Source organism: Engraulis encrasicolus, unplaced genomic scaffold (genome assembly GCF_034702125.1).
Source record: "Engraulis encrasicolus isolate BLACKSEA-1 unplaced genomic scaffold, IST_EnEncr_1.0 scaffold_56_np1212, whole genome shotgun sequence".
NCBI lineage: Eukaryota > Metazoa > Chordata > Actinopteri > Clupeiformes > Engraulidae > Engraulis > Engraulis encrasicolus.
In genome coordinates this window covers 546,464-567,150 of record NW_026945884.1, presented here as the reverse complement: position 1 = coordinate 567,150, position 20,687 = coordinate 546,464, and the positions used below count along the sequence as shown (strand labels likewise).

At 40.3% G+C, this 20,687-nt stretch overlaps 1 protein-coding gene across 1 annotated transcript; it reads right to left on the bottom strand.

Moving 5' to 3' along the window:
- Window positions 1–6,212: 6,212 nt before the first annotated feature.
- On the bottom strand, window positions 6,213–17,375 carry LOC134444444 (ly-6/neurotoxin-like protein 1). The gene is made up of 4 exons (XM_063193796.1): window positions 17,280–17,375; window positions 14,724–14,820; window positions 6,521–6,610; window positions 6,213–6,442 (listed from the first exon to the last, which is right to left on the bottom strand). The coding sequence occupies exons 1-4, from the start codon at window positions 17,373–17,375 to the stop codon at window positions 6,267–6,269; spliced, it is 459 nt and encodes a 152-aa protein (XP_063049866.1). The 3' UTR covers window positions 6,213–6,266.
- Window positions 17,376–20,687: the final 3,312 nt, after the last annotated feature.

Here is a 20,687-nt window from a genome sequence, read left to right as displayed (position 1 = left end):
GACATTGTAGGTGACAGTCAGTATTGGACTGGGGGAGAAATAGGGCCGGGGACTTTTGGCTTAAAGGGTACCCTCATAATTAGCTGCGCAGAACTTAATCACCGGTGGGCCCTGCACCCTCGTGGGCCCATATTTTCAGAAATGTAAATAAATATATATGGTTAGATGCCTTGCTAAAGGACACTATAGGGACACGTAGATGCCTTGCTCAAGGACACTATAAGTCTTTTGACTTGTGTTTATTTTGACAAGACACTTTACTAAAAGTCCTTTTATGACACAAGAGGGCAATGTTGTTCAGGTGGTCCTTCAGCAAAACTGACCCCATGCTGATACTCCTACACTGGTCTTAGCGTGGCGTGAGGTTTTTTTCCTAGGAAGCCAAGGAGGGGGAAAAAAATACCCACCCGAGTAGTAGTAGCATTATTATTATTACTGTACTACTATATTATTATTATTATTATTATTATTATTATTATTATTATTATTATTATTATTATTATTATTATTAACCAGTAGCGGTGGCTGGCTGGGCAGAAAGTTTGGCGGTCGAGTCCATGAGAATAAAATCAATAAGGTATAATTTATGAGTTGCGTTGCTTGTTTGCGAGCCAGAAAGGCGTACCAGTGGTTTAGAACTGCCCCTAATATGGGTCACATACAGCTGACTGGGACAACAAGCTGGGCAGAAAGTTTGGCGATCGAGTCCATGAGAAAAAAAACCAATAAGGTATAATGTATGATATGCGTTGCATGTTTGCGAGCCAGGAAGTACGGGTAAGCAAGTACGGGTGACCTCCGCTGCGCAGCACAGGATGGAGAGGTCTCAAGTCACTGTTTTGTTTCGACAGCACATCACGCGCGCAGCTGCAGCTTTTACTTATGCGGGTGACTACTTTTGTTAAGAAATAACAAGAGAAATACTTTGTCTGTTCAGAGTTGGAGTAGTAACAGGCAATTGCGCAAGAATTTGCACTTTACGCACGACACCAGATGCTCCACAACAAGCCCCCTAAACACAACAATTCTGTCTCATCCGTAGCCTAAACCTCAGTGCCAGTTCAAATGCCCCACAGAACAGAATGCAATAACACAGGCACCGAACACCATGCACTGACTGACCACTTGTAAGTTATTCTACTGTTGATAGGTTCAACCGGCTCCTCTGAGACGTGCACATCTTGTATCGAATGCCAAATGCTGTGTGTGTGCGCTCTGTATGGTTGCCAGATGTATGGCGATTTCCAGCCAAAACATGCTCAAAACCCCCATGGAAAAATAACCCTGATGCACATGGTTGAAACAGAGCACTGAGAAGAGGCATGAGTAGCTTATATTTAGGACCTGACACTTTATGCCATCTAATTACCATAGCTTATTGCCATGATAGCAAGAGCTAACAAGCAGCTAAAAACAAAGCTAGCTGCACAAAACGTTAGGTGGCCTGCTTATAATCTACGTTTCTGAAACAATAAAACAAGTTTGCCTAGATATCCTGAACGTGTATGTGTCCATGTGAAGATCCTGCCGTTATATTAAATCCATTTTATGCATTGCCTGCCTTGACATTTGGGAGCCATCAGTTGTGTGCGCGCGCTTTCGATTTTGCCCACTGTAGACTGTCACTATTTTCCCGTAGCCTGTTCTATGTATTTTCTAATGACAGGTAACTGGCTGCCAGTCCTGAAGTATCATCCATTTCCCTCCTTGGCAAATCATAGACGGGCGAGATGATTCATCTCGTGACCAATTTTGAGCAATCTGATTGGTCAAGCATTCAGTTTTTTTCAAACACTCCAGAAATTTTAGGCTACCGAGTCAAGTTGGCAGCCATGGCACCAACTATTAGCAACGAGAGACGTGTAGTACTTTGTTTCACCAGATGGTTACCCAATGGGAGGGGATGGGGCGCTATTTCCCCAGCTGGAAAATACTCACAGAGAAAACGAGAGTGGAAGGGAATATTAAAGTAAAGTAGGAGACGCGATAGACAGAATGTTTTAACGGATATTAACGCTGTTGTTGGAGGAATTACGGGATGCCTGGCATCCCTTGGCATCTGCGACGACACGCTATATCGTTAGTGTGGACCACAGCTGTTTGAATTTGACTGCGAGTCTACCTAGGCCTATATGTCTGCCACACAGAAAGAGTCCTGTTGCATACTTACATTCTCTATTTTTTTTCACTTTGTTTACAAATAGTTAACAGTGTTTCCCATATATAGAGGAAACTATGGCGGCCCGCCATAGTTTCAACTCGGCCGCCATAGTTTCCGAAAATGTAAAAAAAAAAAAAAAAACAAAAAAAAAAAAACAAAAAAATTTTATTTTATTTTTTTTTTATTTTTTTTTTTTTTTTTACGATTTCCGTGTTTGTTAAAAGCGATTTCAATTACGATTTCCTTCGCATTTTCCTCCTGGAGTAAATACATCCTATAGAGAAAACCACAAGTGCTTGAAAGAGAGAGGGATCAAAAGCCTTGTCAAGTTGTTGTAGTTAACTTGGGTTTGGGAGCAATAAAAAAAAAACCTTCCGAGAAGGGACAGTTGGGATGAGTTTACTAACACTCCCCAGGCTTTGTTTTACAGTTGTAATGAGTTAGGTGACAGGCCTTCATTGACAAGGCAGAGGAGACATCGGGCTGCATGTAGAAATGAATGTGTAATGAATGTGAATATAGACATAAATGTGTAATATGTTGTTCAACCCTTTTAATGGGAGGAATTTTGAAAAACTGGCCCTGTGACCAGCACCCCTCATGTAGAATGTGTGTGTGGGGAAAATGCATAGCCTACCCTCTTAGACCCTTTTTGTTTATGCGTTAACAATTTCACAGCAATCTTAAATTCTTATCTCTGCTCCTATTTTGTTTTATTATTTTTTTCATTACATAGACCCCTGCATGTGTATTATGTAGCCTTATTTCTCAAAATATAAATGGCTGAAATGTAGGCGTAGGCCTATAGTTTCTCCATGCGCCAATGTCATACTGTACTCATTGTTTTGCCATTTTGCATTTACACTGCATGAATACCCCATCCCCCCCCCAAAAAAAAAGGCCAGTGAAAAGACCCCCCCCCCCCCCCCCCCCCCAAAAAAAAGGCCAGTGAAAAGACACCCCCCCCCCCCACCTGGACAAAAAAAATCCCGGCTGCCCCCATAGTTTCCAAAATTTCTGTGGGAAACACTGGTTAATCTTTTGTTTATCTTGTAATAAATCATTTGTCCTAATCCAACTGCAACTGACATGACTTATGCCGTGTCCAGACCAAGAGTGAACTACGCTGCCTGGTAGCGTGGGTAGTAGAAGAAGTTTCGCCTTGAATTCTCTGTATTCGCTCCAGACGCAGCATTGACATGTTTGATTCAGCTAATCACATAACGGCTCTGGCTTGACAGCCTGGAACATTCGGAGATATGTTGCTATTGGTTTTCGCCGAACAGCGCCAGAGCGAATTCACCTGCGATTAGATTTAGTTTAATCTTCAAAATTCGCTCTGGTCGCGCAAGAAGCTTTCGCGAGTTCGCTTTGGTAGCGCAGGTCGCGTGTCCTCCATAATATATATTATATAATAATGACTTCCGTCGCTTCATTCGCTCCGTTCGCTCTTGGTCGGTACACGGCATTATTTACTGTCCTGAGCACCCCCCTCCCTCTCTTAAAAGACATATTTTAGAAGAAAAAAGGCAACAGTAGCCTACTTAATTACCGTACTTCCTATTACGACACAGAGAGCAATGATTAGGTGATTAAGACTTGAACATTGCAATTTTGATGACAGGTTATAACAGGGGCTCTTCGCAAAGGGTTTAAGGTCCACCCCCCCTTCCAAACACACACACACACACACACACACACACACACACACACACACACACACACACACACACCCTCTCATGAATAAATACAAGCTGAAGCTGCCCATCCCCAATATAACTCTTCATATCTGATGTGATCTGATATGCTCATAACTGCTCTTCTACTGCCCCTGTTGTCCAAATAGCTGTTACAGTGTGGAGCTGTGACTTTGTGGTGGCTGCACATCAAGCCTTTTTTTTTCAAACTTAATTTTTCAATAACACCAAGCATTTGTTAGACCTTTTATATACCAGACATTAATAACTATGGCTATGTCTCAAATCACACACTTGTGTCAGTGCACTGACAGTCAGTGCACAGTGCACACAGTGCACTGAGGTCTTTAGTGCATAGTGTCATGGAAAAATTTGAGCACTATGCACTGTGCCCTCGCTGGAAGTGACGGCTAAGCATGGCATTAGCTCACCAAAATATCAGTTGGCTACTGTTTACAATGCACAGCATCTGGTGCTTGTATTCCCATTTCCTTCTCCCCAAAGGACAACAATCACACATACAATACTTTGGTTGGCATGAAAAGGTTGGTGTCCCATCAACATTACTTACAGAATTAGGAGACTGTTGACCAAACTCTTCTACTGAACTGAATGCCACATTTCCTCCATGTCATTGTCAACATGGCCGCCGTTTAGTGCGTGCAGCATAGAGGTAGAAAATAACACTAGAGGCGACCCCGCCCCCCTTCTGAAGGCAATCTGTGGCGGCCATTATCTGTAGGTAGGTCTGATAAATGGAAATGAATGGACAAGGAGGCTCACCTCTGTCAAAAAATGGCTTAATAGTGTGAAAATGTCCATCAACACACTCTACAAGGACAATATTGAAGTGTGTTGCTAAATATGTGCAGAATTAATATAATTCGATTTTTAGATGTATTTTATCGACTCACATGAATTAAGTAGATATTTATCCTGACATTTCAAATCTGGTCTTTGATTAATGGGTTACGTCATATTCACACAGTTTTAGTCCATTTTTTAACAGAGGTGGGCGTGTTCTCCATTGACTTGAATTGACTGAAGGTGCCTACACTACCTACAGACAATGGGAGGCGCCATGTGCCACTTCCCAGTGCTGCCGTGAATTGCCATGTCCACTCTAGTGTTATTTTCTACCTCTATGGCGTGCAGTGTCCATCATTCAAGCACTGCATTTTTCCGCCATTGTTAGGGGATCATCCTGGCACTTTCAGTGCACTGGCTCAACTGAAGTTTTCAGCGTGAGCGCCCTAGGCACTGAAAAACAGTGCCCGAAGTGCACAAGTGCGGCATTTGAGACACGGCCTATGTGGTATAATATGCTGTATGTTTTTCGTGCAATACTCTTTTTTTTCTCAAATTTAGTCATTCACCAATATCGTGCACTGCTATATACCAGGCAATGTATGGTGCCTTTGCTCATTGAGCCACCGCGCCCTCTTGCCATCTATCAGCAGAGGTACTTATGCGTAGCTACCATAGATTGTACATATGGTAGCCAGGGCTGTAACCAGACATTTTCAAATACTGCGTGCTGTACTGCATACTGTACATTTAGAATGCTTAGCACTTCAGTCAAACTCTTATGTTTGTTTTCATCAATCACTGCCTTGAGGATAAATGGGGGTGGCATATATAGACTGAATTTATCATTGATCATATATCAGTTTTCATCAATAGATACATTTTACATTACTGAAGAAAATAGAGGACATTATCTCTGTGTCCTCAATGGTAGTTACGGCCATGACGGTAGCTACCATAGATTACATTCTATCTACTCTCTCTGGTAGCTACAGAGGGTGAGAAGGGCAGGAAGTTGGAGATGGCCAAAAGCTAAATCATGCGCTACTGCCAGATCGAGTTCTCAAATACATCTAAGTAGGACTGAAAACACGAAAACAAGGTTTTTTTCTGTTTTTGTATTGTTTTGTCTCTTTAATGAAGATTAAAAAAGAGGCACATTTCCCCAAAAAAGTGCTTTGATTCATAAATTTCATCTTATATTTCCAGTGTAACACATTTAGTCTTTAATTTAAATTAAAAAGCAAAACAAATCGTAATGATAGAAAGAAGGGTCTCACCATGGCGGTTGTATAGATATTTATTAAGGAATAACAAATGCCATTCTTGCAATTTCACAAAACTGCTGTTTATTAGAAGGAATAGACATCACTCCACATATTGTGAATAACATAAACTGTGCAGGCGGTGAAGTTTATCCTGTAATGTATTTATTTATTTCTATTTGTTTCCCCTTTTATGGGGTCTAATTTCATTTTCCATCAGCAAAGCATATCTCCTCTAATACTAAAACAGAGAGTAAAAGGGTAGCAATAAGACACGTCCAATACTATGCTGTATGAACCAGCACAGAGGCTGGAGCCAATGGAGCAGGTGTCAGCTCAGGACAGCACAAAGATGGAGGCCAGGGGCACCAGCAGGAGCAGCAGGTTCTTGCCAACCGTCCCTGCGCCGTTACACAGGTCCGTATCACAGCAGTAGCGCTTCATATTAGGTTCTTCTTCGTCACAAAAAGTTTTTGGGACACAAGCCTTCAGTACGGCACCTGTCACATGAACTAAAAGCACAAGGAAATTCATTATGCCTGCGATATCAGGATACCAGAAAATATTGATGACATATATTTGTGATTCACCTGCTTTAATACAGCTATCAGTACCAGGAGGACAGGTAATTGGAGATGGGAAACAGTCTTTGCGATTACAGACGTGACACTGCAAGGCATCTGAAAAGAATAACCCACATAACATGAATATATTAGCCGAATTCATGCTGAGTTAGCCGATGCTTCTCTGTCTGATCCTGCAAGGAGCTGATGGGGCAGGTGTCAGCTCAGGACATCACAAAGATGGAGGCCAGGGGCACCGGCAGGAGCAGCAGATTCTTCCCAACTGTCCCAGCACCATTACACAGGTCCGAATCACAGCAGTAGGTGTTTGGAATAACACATTCACTTACACGGCCACAAGCTGCAACATGATCTCCAAAATTTCCGTGCTCCTGGACACGGATGTTAAGGACACAAAATCCGTGTCCAGGAGCACGGATTTTGCCAAATTCCGTGCTCCTGGACACGGAATTGTTTTCCGTGCTCCTGGACACGGAATTGTTTGAAGTGCTTTCTATAGGCTATTTCCACAGTCTTGTGTTTTCTCAGGATTTTTCTATTTTCAAATATTTTGTCTCAAAAAAAAAAAACATTTCTTACTGACAGGTTAGGGTTAGGGATTGTTTTGGTCTGGGCACAGCTAGTTTTCTTTCATTCAGTATATGAGTTTGATAGCCTAGAAACCAACTGGAAAAGGTATTTCTCAAAAATATGTCTTTAATGACAGGTTAAGGTTAGGGGATGTTTTGGTCAGGGCACAACTTAGATTGCTATAGCATTATTTTGTTTAGGATTAGCATTTGGTATGTATTTTCTAATGACAGAGTTAACACAGTGCTGTGGTAATAGCCTATAGAAAGCACTTCCGTGTGCCCATCACGGAAAACAATTCCGTGTCCAGGAGCACGGAAAACAATTCCGTGTCCAGGAGCACGGAATTTTGGCAAAATCCGTGCTCCTGGACACGGATTTCGTGTCCTTAACATCCGTGTCCAGGAGCACGGAATTTTTGGAGCTCAGGCTGCCACAATACCTCCGCACAACCCCTGAGCGTTGTACTAAAACACAAAGAGATGTGGTTTCTTTGATTTCTGCGTGTCTTTCATGGGTCAGTGATGTTTCAGCAGTATTTTTATTTCTGCTGACTCACCTTCTTCACTGTATTCCCCAACAGTACTATGAACTAGAAAAGTTTACGCTGTAGAACTCAATATTGCAAAAAGGTCCAGATGACATTCACATTTTAGGTGTTCTCAACAGGTTCTCAGGTACCAATAAATTAACTCTGGTTGGCATTGTGTTTTTAAGTACAACTGACATCCTAACACAAAGTCTTTGAGTTTGTAAATTGGAACTATATCTGGCATATGAGTGGTTAGATGTCATGACAACAGTTGAGGCGACCATGGAGTAGTGGTTAAACAGCTGGTCTTCAACCTCAAAGGTTGCAAGTTCCATCCCCAACATGGAGGTAACCTTACCTACTTTCACACTTCCTGGAACATGGTATGAAAATGTTCAGATGGCCACCAGACCCATGACTCCAGCTTTCATTAGCAATGTTTCATTGCTTTCATTCGAGCGAAATTACAAAAGAAAAATGCTTAGGTAAAGCAAGACAATGTTTGAGCTGCTGTGGTCTGGATAGGGGAATGGCCACAAGATCAGAGGATTGCAGGTTTGAAAAAAAAAACACTCAAGTAGATATTTATTGTTTATTTTTCACGTAACTGTGAAAGTCACAAATTCTTTAAATCATGTCAATTGGAACTATATCTGACATATGAGACTATGGATGTCAGCATGTTGTGCTTGGGCAGTCATGGACTAACAGTTAAGCAGTTGGCCTTGAAACATGATCATTTCAAGTTCACTTCCCAGCACGGGATGTTAGTAAAAAAAATAAATAATAATAATCACATTCAAACATTATTGTTTTAGTATGATGTCAGTTCTGCCCTACAATTTCAGAACGCAGTATAATTCAAAATGGCAAACTGAGAAAAAAGGCTTTAAAGTTTCCTTTCTGTCCACGCGACTGTGTTGGAGGTAAAGTGGTGATGACACTTCCATATAATACTTTTTATGGTGAAAATTTATGCACACAAGAAAAAAGTAAAAAAACCAACATTCTCATTACTTTTTAGCTGAAAAATCATTATACTGTGTTCTGTTGTGGTATTACTGTCTACACCAAAACCACGGTGTCAATGAAGAAGTGCAGTATAATTCGCATTATACTGCGTTCTTGGCTAGTACGACGTAACCTCCTAAAACCAAAAAGGGCAGTATAATCAGTTTTTTGCGTTTTTTTCCGAAACGGGACCAAGTTGGGCCAAAAAAATTTAACACAAGAAAAAGAAGGTATTTTAAAGCCAATTTCCGGTCTAAACCCATTTTCGACCATTTTCAAGATACTGCGTTCTGATATTGTAGGGCAGAGTTGGCCGGATTTGAAGTGGAAAAGTATGTGTGAAACACATTTGACTGTTAATTATGAGTAGGCCCTAAGTCCAATTCTTTCTAACAAACAGGGGTAACTTTCTACAAATATAAAACCTGCAGTTGAGTGGTGTAGGGGTAGTCCTCAGCATGTAGCCATATTGTCATGTCCTTATCTTGAGGTTGAGAGTTCGAATCCTACGGCTGGGTTACTCACTTTTTTGGTTGTTTTAGTTCGTTTTTTTTTTTTTTTTTTTTACTGTTTACCAGCTTCTGCTTTGTGTAAAGAAGAACCCATTCATGTCAGAACCATAGAAACCCTATTTTATTAAAATGTAACATAAAATACAAACTTCTCTAAAAATAGGGTGACCAGATTTGGATTTGTAAAAAGGAGGACACTTTTTTTTGGGGGGGGGGGGGGGGGGGGGGGGGATAGGTGTGTCTGTGTATCTACAGGTATGAAAGTATGGGTATGAGGTATGATAGTAGGCCTATAAAGTATCAACGCATCCAAAATGGTCATTTGTTTAAAAGCCACTCGAACTTTTTGGCATGCACATTCATTTGTCTACCATAAATGACAATTAAAATCTCTTCATTTACGCCTATAGGCCTATCACATAATTTCTGTGATCATATGATGCAGAGTGTGCCTTTGTTACAATCCTAGATAGTAGGCCTAACACCTATATTGGAGTAGCTTAACAGCATAACAATGCAGCTCAATTTCATATGCCTATTCTAATTTCTGCATTAGGTTTTTTTTAAAATAGATTCACCATCATGTAGGCCCATCTCAGCCATTCCCTACAAAGATGAACAGCATTAGGCTATATAACATTGGAAACTAAATATAAAAAACACAACATTTGTGGTTTTCAACTGAATTGACAATGAAGTTCTATTAGGCTACATTTTAGGCTTAATATGTTTATAAGACACCTCACAATTTACCCCTCCACTGTCATCCATTAGGCCTATTTAGATAGGCTATTTGTAGTGGCATGGTGCTCAGAGATTAGCAATGGGCACTGCAGCCATTAAGAGAGGAACTGGAGTTTTACCTACCATTAATAAGATAACCCATACAGCGTTATCAATAACTGCAAAGGCAATAGACAGAAGAAGAAGCTGATGAAGAAGAAGCTTAATTTCTTAACTCAGGAATGAGTCCTTCTAGCTCAGAGAAATTGCTTTTGCAAATAACTTGGAAATGTCAGATCATGAAATAATTTTTAGGCTAAGTCTTGTGACAAGGTGTAACAAAGCTTGTACCTCCCTAAATGATGGATTTGGTGGTGTTACTAGGCATACTCCTGTGTGCAGAGACGTGCGGTCAGGGTAGGCAGTGCCTACCCTGGGAAAAATGTCTTAAAAATAAAAACTAACACGTGTTTTAAAAAATATTCTTCAGAGTTCACATACACAACAATAACATTGATTCAGCCTAAATTATGAGCTGTTTAAAGTACAGTATACGCAGGACAGCAATCAAAAACCTAAGTAATCGCACGAAGCAAAGCGCTCAGGCTTGGGCAGGTTGCCGTGGCAACGCACGCAGTCCCGGCTGGTAGCAGAGACAGGCTGCTGGTAGCCTGTGAAAGCAGAGCTTTCGAATGCCAGCCAGGCAGCCCGGTAAGGCTCGCTTTTCCTCTGCCTACCCTGCCTTCAGTGCTGTCAATGTAGAAGTTTGCGCATGCGTATTAAGTTGTCACATAGCTTGTCAATGGGACTAAAAGCAGAGCCTTTAGTCTTTGGCGGGAATATGTGAGCCAATCACAGCTGCCAACATGAAAAATTGTTACAATTCAGGAAGCCTTCCTGCTTAAAGTATGATAGCGACAACAGCTAGCAAGGTACGGCTTGTTCAAATTCTAGCCGTACAGAAAACATGGCAGTTTTTGGCGTTTTGCCTTTATTACAAAAAAAAACAAAAATCAGAGAAGTAGCAAGAAAGATGGTTCAGATGACAGGCAATAGCTGAGCCGTTTGCAATCGCTGCATTGTGGAAATATTCAACATCAGATGGGTAGCAGCTTCAAGTAGTTTGACTGGGACAAAATATCTTCATCATGTCAACCACCCCGGGCTTTTAATGGAACTAACTTGCATGGAAAACATACTCGTGATTCTGCTTTAAGGTAAGTTTCATCTAATTATTAAGCTGTGGGTAGCCAAATTTTAACATGAACATGCTCAAGTTTGTCGTGGTGCCTTTTGTTGATGGGCCAGGGAGGTGTTGACATTGAAGATTGGTTGTGCTGTGGACACGAATAGACTGTGTGTGTGTTATTATGGACGCAAGGTTGTTTTTTGAGCGTACGACATGACTTCATTTTCCTAATTTATAATGATGATGACTTAATACGCGATGCGTGAGGTGTGTGGAGCCTGTTAGCAAGTTGACGTGCAGCTGTGTTCTTTTGAAGTGCGCGGTGTACGAGATCAACGTTGGGTTCGCACTGGGATGGGTGCTCACCTCACTCAGAAATTGACTTGATTTGAAACACCTTGCACAACCGTTGCTGAAGTGTTTGAGAATACAATCACGCACAAGAATGAGTCTCAGAAGTGTTTTCGTTGGTTTACTCGATGGAGGCCTACCAGTATTTACTGTCTGAATGCACCGCTCATGTTTGTTGAGTTCGCAAGCAACCCGCCCCCTTGCCAACTTTCCTTCTTGTCTGAGTGTTTGATTAGCAGCACAAAATGCGTCGATGAAGCAGGAGCTGTTACCTAGGTTGGTGTATTGCTAAATGTAAATCGTTTCCCCTCACATGCTATGGTGTGATTCACTTTGGTGAACTTGAAATTTTATCTTCTAAACAAAGTAGGCTACACTGCCACCCTGCATCCTCCATGTGAAACACCCTGGCATTTGCAACAGAATAAACAGAAGAGGAGCAAAGTCAACTGCTAAAGCCAAAAGTTAAAGCTTTCCCCCCAAAATGCTGTGATGTTGTAGCTTTCTAAATTATTGTAAAATGTAAGTTAGGCAGAGTGTACAGAGTAGGCTATGGGTCCTTGAGCTACCAATTTGGCAATTTGACAACAACAACAAAAAACCCAAAAAAAAGTCTAGCTGGCCTTTTCAACAATTTGAAATTATGCATTTTCACTTATTGTTTCAGATGTAAGGTCTACTGACAATGTCCAAATGTCTAATAGTTTAGCCTATTTACTTATTTAGTTATTAGAGCTGTGGTGGCTAAGCACTGATGGCATTTTATCTTATAGCCTACTTTATATTTACAGTATTTAGAGAAACATAGGCCTACTAATTTGTTGCACATTAAATACCTTATCAGCATACTAGGTGAATAGGCCTAGTTGCCGATCCAAGGTTGTGGCATAAGGCATGAAAGGGGGTACTATTTGTTCAAAGTTTTTAGTCTTTTATAAAAGTTTTTAGCTGATAGTGACTCTCCAGATTTGGTTAAAATGCAGGAAATTGCATCTAAGAAATACATTTTTTTCTGGGGGAGGACCCCCAGACCCCGCACTAAAAAATACACAAAAAATATTTATTTTCTATATTTACTGCCTACCCTACCATACCCTTCACTGCACGTCACTGCCTGTGTGTTAGATTACCTTCATACCTGGCTTCACACGCGGGAATTTTTTTTCAACTCCACCACGAACGTGCATTTGCGTTTCTATCGGCATTGCAGTCTGTCGAACCAGCGGACAGATGCGCTTTCGCTTGTAAACATGGGGCGCACTGGCTAGTCCCCAAGGCTACTTCTTTCGGACACATGGTGCGAAGTGGCTAGATTTAATGAGAAGGGCGTGACTAATTTGTGAACGGTAGAGAGAAGCCTGGAGTGGAGTCAAATGGAACGGAGTGAAAATTACAGTGCTGATGAATTAGGTCTATATTTCAGGCAGTCCAACAAAATCCCGGACATTTCTGAAATTCCCCCCGTACATTTTTTTAGGTCTCAAAAGTAGGACATGTCCGGGGAAAACCGGACGTCTGGTCACCCTATCTAAAAATGGTGAATCTGTCAATTGGGGATAGATTTACTCAACACCATGTGACCATCAAACCACAACTGACAACTTGGCATGGAAAAATGTGTCTTATCAACCTCACTTCAAGGTAAGAAAAAACCCATAAAAGTGTGTTGGTGTGTATGTGTAGTAGTTTACTATGTTGCTGTGTGTGACCTTAGGTGCTCTTGATGCTACACTGTGTGTATGTTATGTTAGCAACTTAGCTTAGAATGTTAGCTACTGCTAGTTAGGCTAGCACTGTGTAGGCCTTTCATACAAATCTTTTTCTTGTATCATACATCTGCAGTGTATTTGCAAGTGATGTGTTGCATTTTCATGATGGCATATTGCACATTGAACTTCTGTATAAACCAGTGTAACCCAGTGATCATGCTGTAGGGGCCTAATCCAACAAGTCCTCATGAAAGCCTTAAACTTATTAGGCTATGTATGCTCCACAGGCAGCCAATATGGGACCACCAGAACTCTATGATCCATCAGCTCTACTCAACACTCCAAAGAATAAACAACTGACTGTGTTGTGAAGTCTGACACTATTTTGGGAGAAATGTTATTGTAAGTTAGGCTATATGGATCTCCTTCAGCCACCAACTCATAATAAATGATTCAGAAATGGACAACAAATAAATGACTAAATTGCCTAATGTGTTGAGGTTGATTCTTTGTAAGACTGTTGACGGTATAGACTGGGTCTAAATTTTTGAACAGATTGTTGTGTATTGTATGATTGTTGTGTTATTGTCTACTGTTTTTGTTTGTCAACCACATGGAACAAAATAAAAAAAAAACTTGATATAAAGCATTGTTCACGTTTGTGGAATTAAAGCTCATGTTGTATTTGGTTTAAACAGAGGGGTGGTAGCCTAGTGCATTAGCATAAACCAACCAATCAATTAACCAACCAAGATTTTTTTTTGGCTCTAAAATGGGAAAACATAAAACTATAATTTTGAAATCAAAAACTTAGAGCCAATATAGCTACAAAATGCTGTGCTTGTTTACTTTAAAATTGTAACTCTCTACTAAGTACTAATTGCATTGATTTTTGCATCATTCTCGAAATATTTATGTCAATGGAGCATGTTAGATCTTTGCGTAGCAGCTACTAAAACATTCAAGATTTTATTTTTTCTCATAACATTTGTTTTCACATAACATGTCTGATTTTATGTAAGACTTATGTAAACGTTTTAGTTTTCAACTCAAATCTTTTGTGTAAACCTTTGTTTCTGTGCATTTTAGAGTTTGGAGTACATACTTGACTTGGGCTGCTAAAAAATAAAAATCTAATTATGGAATTAATGTTTTCAATCTTTTCAGTCATTTCAAAGTTTTTGATAATCTTCTTAAAGATTTTGTGTCCTTCATATGGATGAATGTATGTAGTATTTACGTAAAACATTTGGTCACAAAACTAAAACTTTAACAGGAATAAGTTTCCACAAAAGTTTTGAGTTAGTGGGACATGTTGGGGTTTACAGTGTTTCACACAGCGGTCTCACCTGTTATAATCACAGGTCTTTTTTGATGTAGGACCACACAGATCTCCACTACAAACATAACAATCGAGAGCATCTAATAGGAAAAATGTAAGAACCTCTGAATCAGCAATCATTATACAATCAATACAGCATTAGATGCCCCTTTTAAAAATGCCTCACATGCATTCCTATGGTGGCCTGACACATATTAGCATTAACACACCTGAGAAACACTTTCAATCAATTAAAATGAAGTCCATAGTATGAATTACTGCCAGTATTACCTGCAGTGGCCAGCATGGTGGCTAGGAGGAGCATCATGATGAGTGATGACATCTTCACAGACATCTCAGTGTAGCAGTGAACAAATCTCTGTGTTACCTGCTTTTATGTGGTCGAGAACCAGAGGAGGAGTTTTAGTGTGTTGTTTTCCTCTTCTCTTTGGTTTATTGTAACCTATTGTATTCACACTATGAATTGTGTTTTCCTATGCCATAGATGAGATATACTGTACAAATGACATTATATTCTGTACATTGTATAGTATGTCCACACACACACACACACACACACGCACACACGCACACACACACACACACTCATTTACTTGTCTTGCTCAAAGGCCATTTACTTCGAAAGAGACTTTGTGCTCATCACAAAGGATGAACAAAGTGTTGCTAAATTCAGTAGGCTTACATAATAGTCAGCAGGTACTCAAGTCCAGACCTGGACTCAAGAAAGTTTTTCTTTTTTTTTAAATATTTTTTTGGTCTTTACTTGACAGGACAGTTTGAGAGGTGGACAGAAAGTGAAGGGGTCGGCAAACGACCCGGGCTGGGAATCGAACCCAGGTAGCCCCCATGGCAGGCGAGTGCCCTACCAGTTGGCCACGGCAGGGCCCAAAAAAGTTTTTCTATGGTCTTTGAGTTGTCTTGGACATGCTCGGACACTGACAAATATGGCTTTTGGACTCGCCCGTGTCTGTCTTCATTTTCTTTATAAAACTGGCCATCATATGATGTAAAGTGGAGCTTGATATTCATTCACAATCAATTTTATCATTACATGTGTAGTTCAAACATGTTTTTGTCATTCATCGTTTTCATTGATTTTTACAGGCTAACATGTGATTCGGTCTTAACTCAGATTCTAATCTGTTTGGACTTGGTCCTTTCTCAGACTTGAACCTCTTTGGTCTCGACTAGTTCTGGTCTGTGACTTGTGTTGTACTCTACAAAGGTGTTCTTGGCCCTGGCTCAAGGGCTGTAGCGCAGGGGACCCAGGTTCGATTCCGGGCCGAGGTCATTTCCAGACCACCCCGCCAACCCCCTCCACCTTCCCTGTCCCCAGTTATAGCGAAATAGCTGTGCCCCACCAGCTGTACTCATGGCCGTAACTACCATTGAGGACACAGAGGTCATGTCCTCTTTTTTTTTTTAGAATTGTAAAATTAATTTATGATGAAAATCGATCTATGATCAACTATGATAAATTCAGTCTATATATACCACCCCTATTTATATTCTCAACCCAGTGATTAATGAAAACAAACTTAAGAGTTTGACTAGAGTTTGAAGGATTCTAAATGTACATTGTGAATACAGCACACAGTTTTTGTCCCCGGTATTTGAAAATGTCTGGTTACGGCCCTGGCTGTACTGTACTATCTGTACACTGCAGTTTTTAACTTGAGCGCACAGTAAATGTGGACAAAAAGGTTGACAACACAATGGAATGCAAAACATGCAAACATTTTGCAGATGACTTCATCCAAAACACCCCCTGTTATGAACAATGTGTCCTGGCAAGATGAAAGTATGGCGAAGTGCAGAGAGTGCCATATCATGAAAGGTAGTCTGACCTGGTGCGTGTTCTTTTTCGTTCATTCATTATTCTATTTTGGATCACACACGAGCTACCATAGATTGTACATACGGTAGCCAGGGCCGTAACCAGACATTTTCAAATACTGCGTGCTGTACTGCATACTGTACATTTAGAATGCTTCAAACACTTCAGTCAAACTCTTACGTTTGTTTCCATCAATCACTGGCTTCAGGATAAATGGGGGTGGCATATATAGACTGAATTTATCATTGATCATATATCGGTTTTCATCAATAGATACATTTTACATTACTGAACAAAATAGAGGACATGATCTCTGTCCTCAATGGTAGTTACGGCCATGACGGTAGCTACCATAGATTACATTCTATCTACTCTCTCTGGTAGCTACAGAGGGTGAGAAGGGCAGGAAGTTGGAGATGGCCAAAAGCTAAATCATGCGCTACTGCCAGATCGAGTTCTCAAATACATCTAAGTAGGACTGAAAACACGAAAACAAGTTTTTTTTCTGTTTTTGTATTGTTTTGTCTCTTTAATGAAGATTAAAAAAGAGGCACATTTCCCCAAAAAAAGTGCTTTGATTCATAAATTTCTTATTCTTATTTTTCCAGGGTAACACATTTCCTTGTGTAATCTTTCATTTAAATTAAAAAGCAAAACAAATCGCAATGATAGAAAGAAGGGTCTCACCATGGCGGTTGCATAGATATTTATTAAGGAATAACAAATGCCATTCTTGCAATTTCACAAAACTGCTGTTTATTAGAAGGAATAGACATCACTACACATATTGTGAATAACATAAACTGTGCAGGCGGTGAAGTTTATCCTGTAATGTATTTATTTATTTCCCCTTTTATGGGGTCTAATTTCATTTTCAATCAGCAAAGCATATCTCCTCTAATACTAAAACAGAGAGTAAAAGGGTAGCAATAAGACACGTCCAATACTATGCTGGAGACAATGGGGCAGGTGTCAGCTCAGGACAGCACAAAGATGGAGGCCAGGGGCACCAGCAGGAGCAGCAGGTTCTTCCCAACCGTCCCAGCGCCGTTACACAGGTCCGTATCACAGCAGTAGCACTTCATATTAGGTTCTTTACCGTCACAAAAAGTTTTTGGGACACAAGACTTCAGTACGGCACCTCTCACATGAACTAAAATCACAAGGAAATTCATTATGTCTGCGATATCAGGATACCAGAAAACAGGTTGACAACACAATGGAATGCAAAACATCACATTTTGCAGATGACTTCATCCAAAACACCCCCTGTTATGAACAATGTGTCCTGGCAAGATGAAAGTATGGCGAAGTGCAGAGAGTGCCATATCATGAAAGGTAGTCCGACCTGGTGCGTGTTCTTTTTCGTTCATTCATTATTCTATTTTGGATCACACACGAGAAATGAATAAGGACTTGTGTATGATGTTTTACGCTTGAATATAACTTATGAAATGGAACCAAAAGCCATGTTTTGATATTTTGTAGGTACTGAAAATGAAACGCTGAATCTTAGAAAAGAGAGAAAAGTAATAAAGAAAAACGTCCTTCAGAATTGCGTCTTTGGTTTATTTAGGGACTCAGAATTCGGGTGACCTGGAAGTAATTCCTGGAAGGCTGGTTGAGCCTTCATTACATGGTTTCTTTGAAGGCAGACGGAGTTTGCAAGCATTGTTGATGCACTAATCAGAACGGTGCTAGACTTCAAATATGTTGTTGATCTGTGATGAGTGTGCGAAGAATATTTTTGTGACGTTCACAACCAGTCATGATATGGTTGCTTATCCATAGCAAGCATGCGCACAAGCGCCACCACCATTGAGTAGGGCGCCCTAGGCGTAAGAATTATTTACTGTTTATCTGTGGACTTAAAACCCATAACCAATTTAACCTCCGCAAATGCATTTCATGTGCTTAGGCCTGACTTAAGACTTGATTGTATTTGGTCATACATTATAGCGCCCAAATCCAACAGAAGCGCAGCCAGAGAGAGTAAAGAGAGAGAGGTTCCATTGGCCCATTGTTTCCGGGTTCTATTATTGGGGGGGAAATCCCCCTTTAGGCAGACCTAGGGACTGTTCTATTCAATGTTAGGAGCATTATGACACACCCCTTTAGGCAGACCGGAACCTGGTCACATTAGGTGCCCATAGAAACCTATTAATGTTGGCATATCTCTATATACTTAAAGAATCTCTGGCGCAGCTGTGCGACCGGGACAGAGAACTTCGATGGGAAGGTTGACCAACTGTCATTGAGAACATTTGACAGCTCTGATGATCATCATCAGTTTCCCAGTTAATCTCCAGCCTTTAGGTGTGTGTACCCGGACATATTGCTTTCCAACAATATCACTAATGCTCCAAATACATCAAGTGAAATGTGTATTCAACGTGCGTAAAACGTGGTATGGAGAGCGCGCGCCTCAGCTCATTAAACTTGCCAGCTGAAGAATATACAACAGTTTGCGCATGAACACTGCTTTGGACCGTTTGCTCCAATCATACTCATACATATGAAAGGGTATAAAAGCTTATGTATGCTATTGATTTCAGAAAATTTTTCCTTTATTTAGGCTATAGAGTTAAGTCCATAACATAAAGATAATTTTCTCTCTAATTGTATAAGGCGGGCGTAGGCTACTGCATGATCCAATACAGTAACCACTCGTGCTGCGCATAGCCTGCACATCGCAAATACTGTATATGTTTTTCATCATTCTATTATTTTTCTGTTGTGTCTCTAGCTCCAGCTACTGTTCTGGAGCGTCTTTGCTTATGTCTCGTTTGGTCGCTACCTGACCTTTTCTGATGCGACTCAGACGGCAAACTGTCCTTCCGGGTAAACGGAGGGGTCAGTCAAATGAAATTCATACATGGATAAACAAATATCACACATTGAAAAACGATCAAAAATGTTGTCATTTTTTATAATGCTGTTATGGTATGAGGCAACACATGCAGAAAAAAAAATACAACCGTGTGTGCTTGTATTGCTTTAATCAAAACAAGAAGTTGCACCCTTTTTTGAATTTCATGTTTCATTCCAAAATAGAATAATGAATGAAAGAAAAAGCACACGGACCGTTTTGATATGTGATGCGATCTGGGAAAACCCTTCACATGGTGGGATTTTACATTTTTGAGATATCGTTACCATTTGAAAGTCAATTTCAAGCTCTTTCCAAAGGTTTTTTCGTTATTTTCATATCTTGTCTCTATCAAATGTTATACTTACCCAAAGTCAACTTAGTCGTTTGGAGGAATTCTGAGAAAAAACACTCTAAAGGTTCGGTATGGAGATTGTGGCCAGAGGGGGTATTGCAACTATGCAAGGCGGTTGTGGCCAGAGAAGGTATTGCAACTATGCAAGGCACTTGTGGCCAGAGTAGGTATTGCAACTTAGGAAATATGAGGTAGAGTATGGAGGATTGTGGCCAGAGTAGGTATTGCAACTATTTTTTCTTTGATTTATTTACGTAATGTGTTTAGTTTTGAGTTTGAGTCAAAGAAACAACTAACGAAACAAACAAAACAGCACAGCATGGATAGCACATTATTATGGATAATTATTATGATCATAGTAATTATTATTAATAATATTATAGTTATTGGGATACTGCATAATTGAGCCCATACTTGGGACACTCTAATCCCCAATGGAGACATTATTATAGTTAGCTTTTCATTCAGTGCTTCATTATCATTATCATCTTTCATTAATTAGTTTGTAAGAATAGTTGTAATCCACATCAATACACTTTAATGTTCCTCCACTGTGCAATAATTGATTTCTTTGTATAACTGTAATACAGCATAGACCTAATGTTTATAAAAGCAGGAAGTTAGCTCTTCCTTTGTCAGATAGCTATCTAGAATTTAGACCAGTAATACAAATTAGAAGCAGTGTAGCCTCCTCATACGATGCTCCGGATGCCTCATGGATGGTGGGAGATACGGGCAGGACAGTTTTTTGGTCAAGGTACCTCTTAAAGATTAGTCTCCTCCTTCTGTATTGTCTCTAGTTGAATTTTGCTCTCATCCATGACCATAGCACAGCCCCACCCCTCTAACCATCACCCTAACTGAAGTAGCTCATCATAGAACTAGGCTCCGCCCCCAGTCCCACACCATAATTGGATTAGTTAGAGTAAGGGATATGTCCAATGGAGTGATTTATAACTACGTGAGCCTCTCGAATTGCCTTGAGCTGATTACATACCATGGAGTTGATATAGCATGCATTAACAAAATGTTTTATATTGAATGTAATTGTAGTTCAGATTTTCAAATAGGCCTAACCTTGAAGGGTCACTAGGCTTAATTACTGCTCTTTCAATCATTGATGATTATCACTACTCACAAAAATGAGTCACAGAAGCAATACCTGAATGAAAG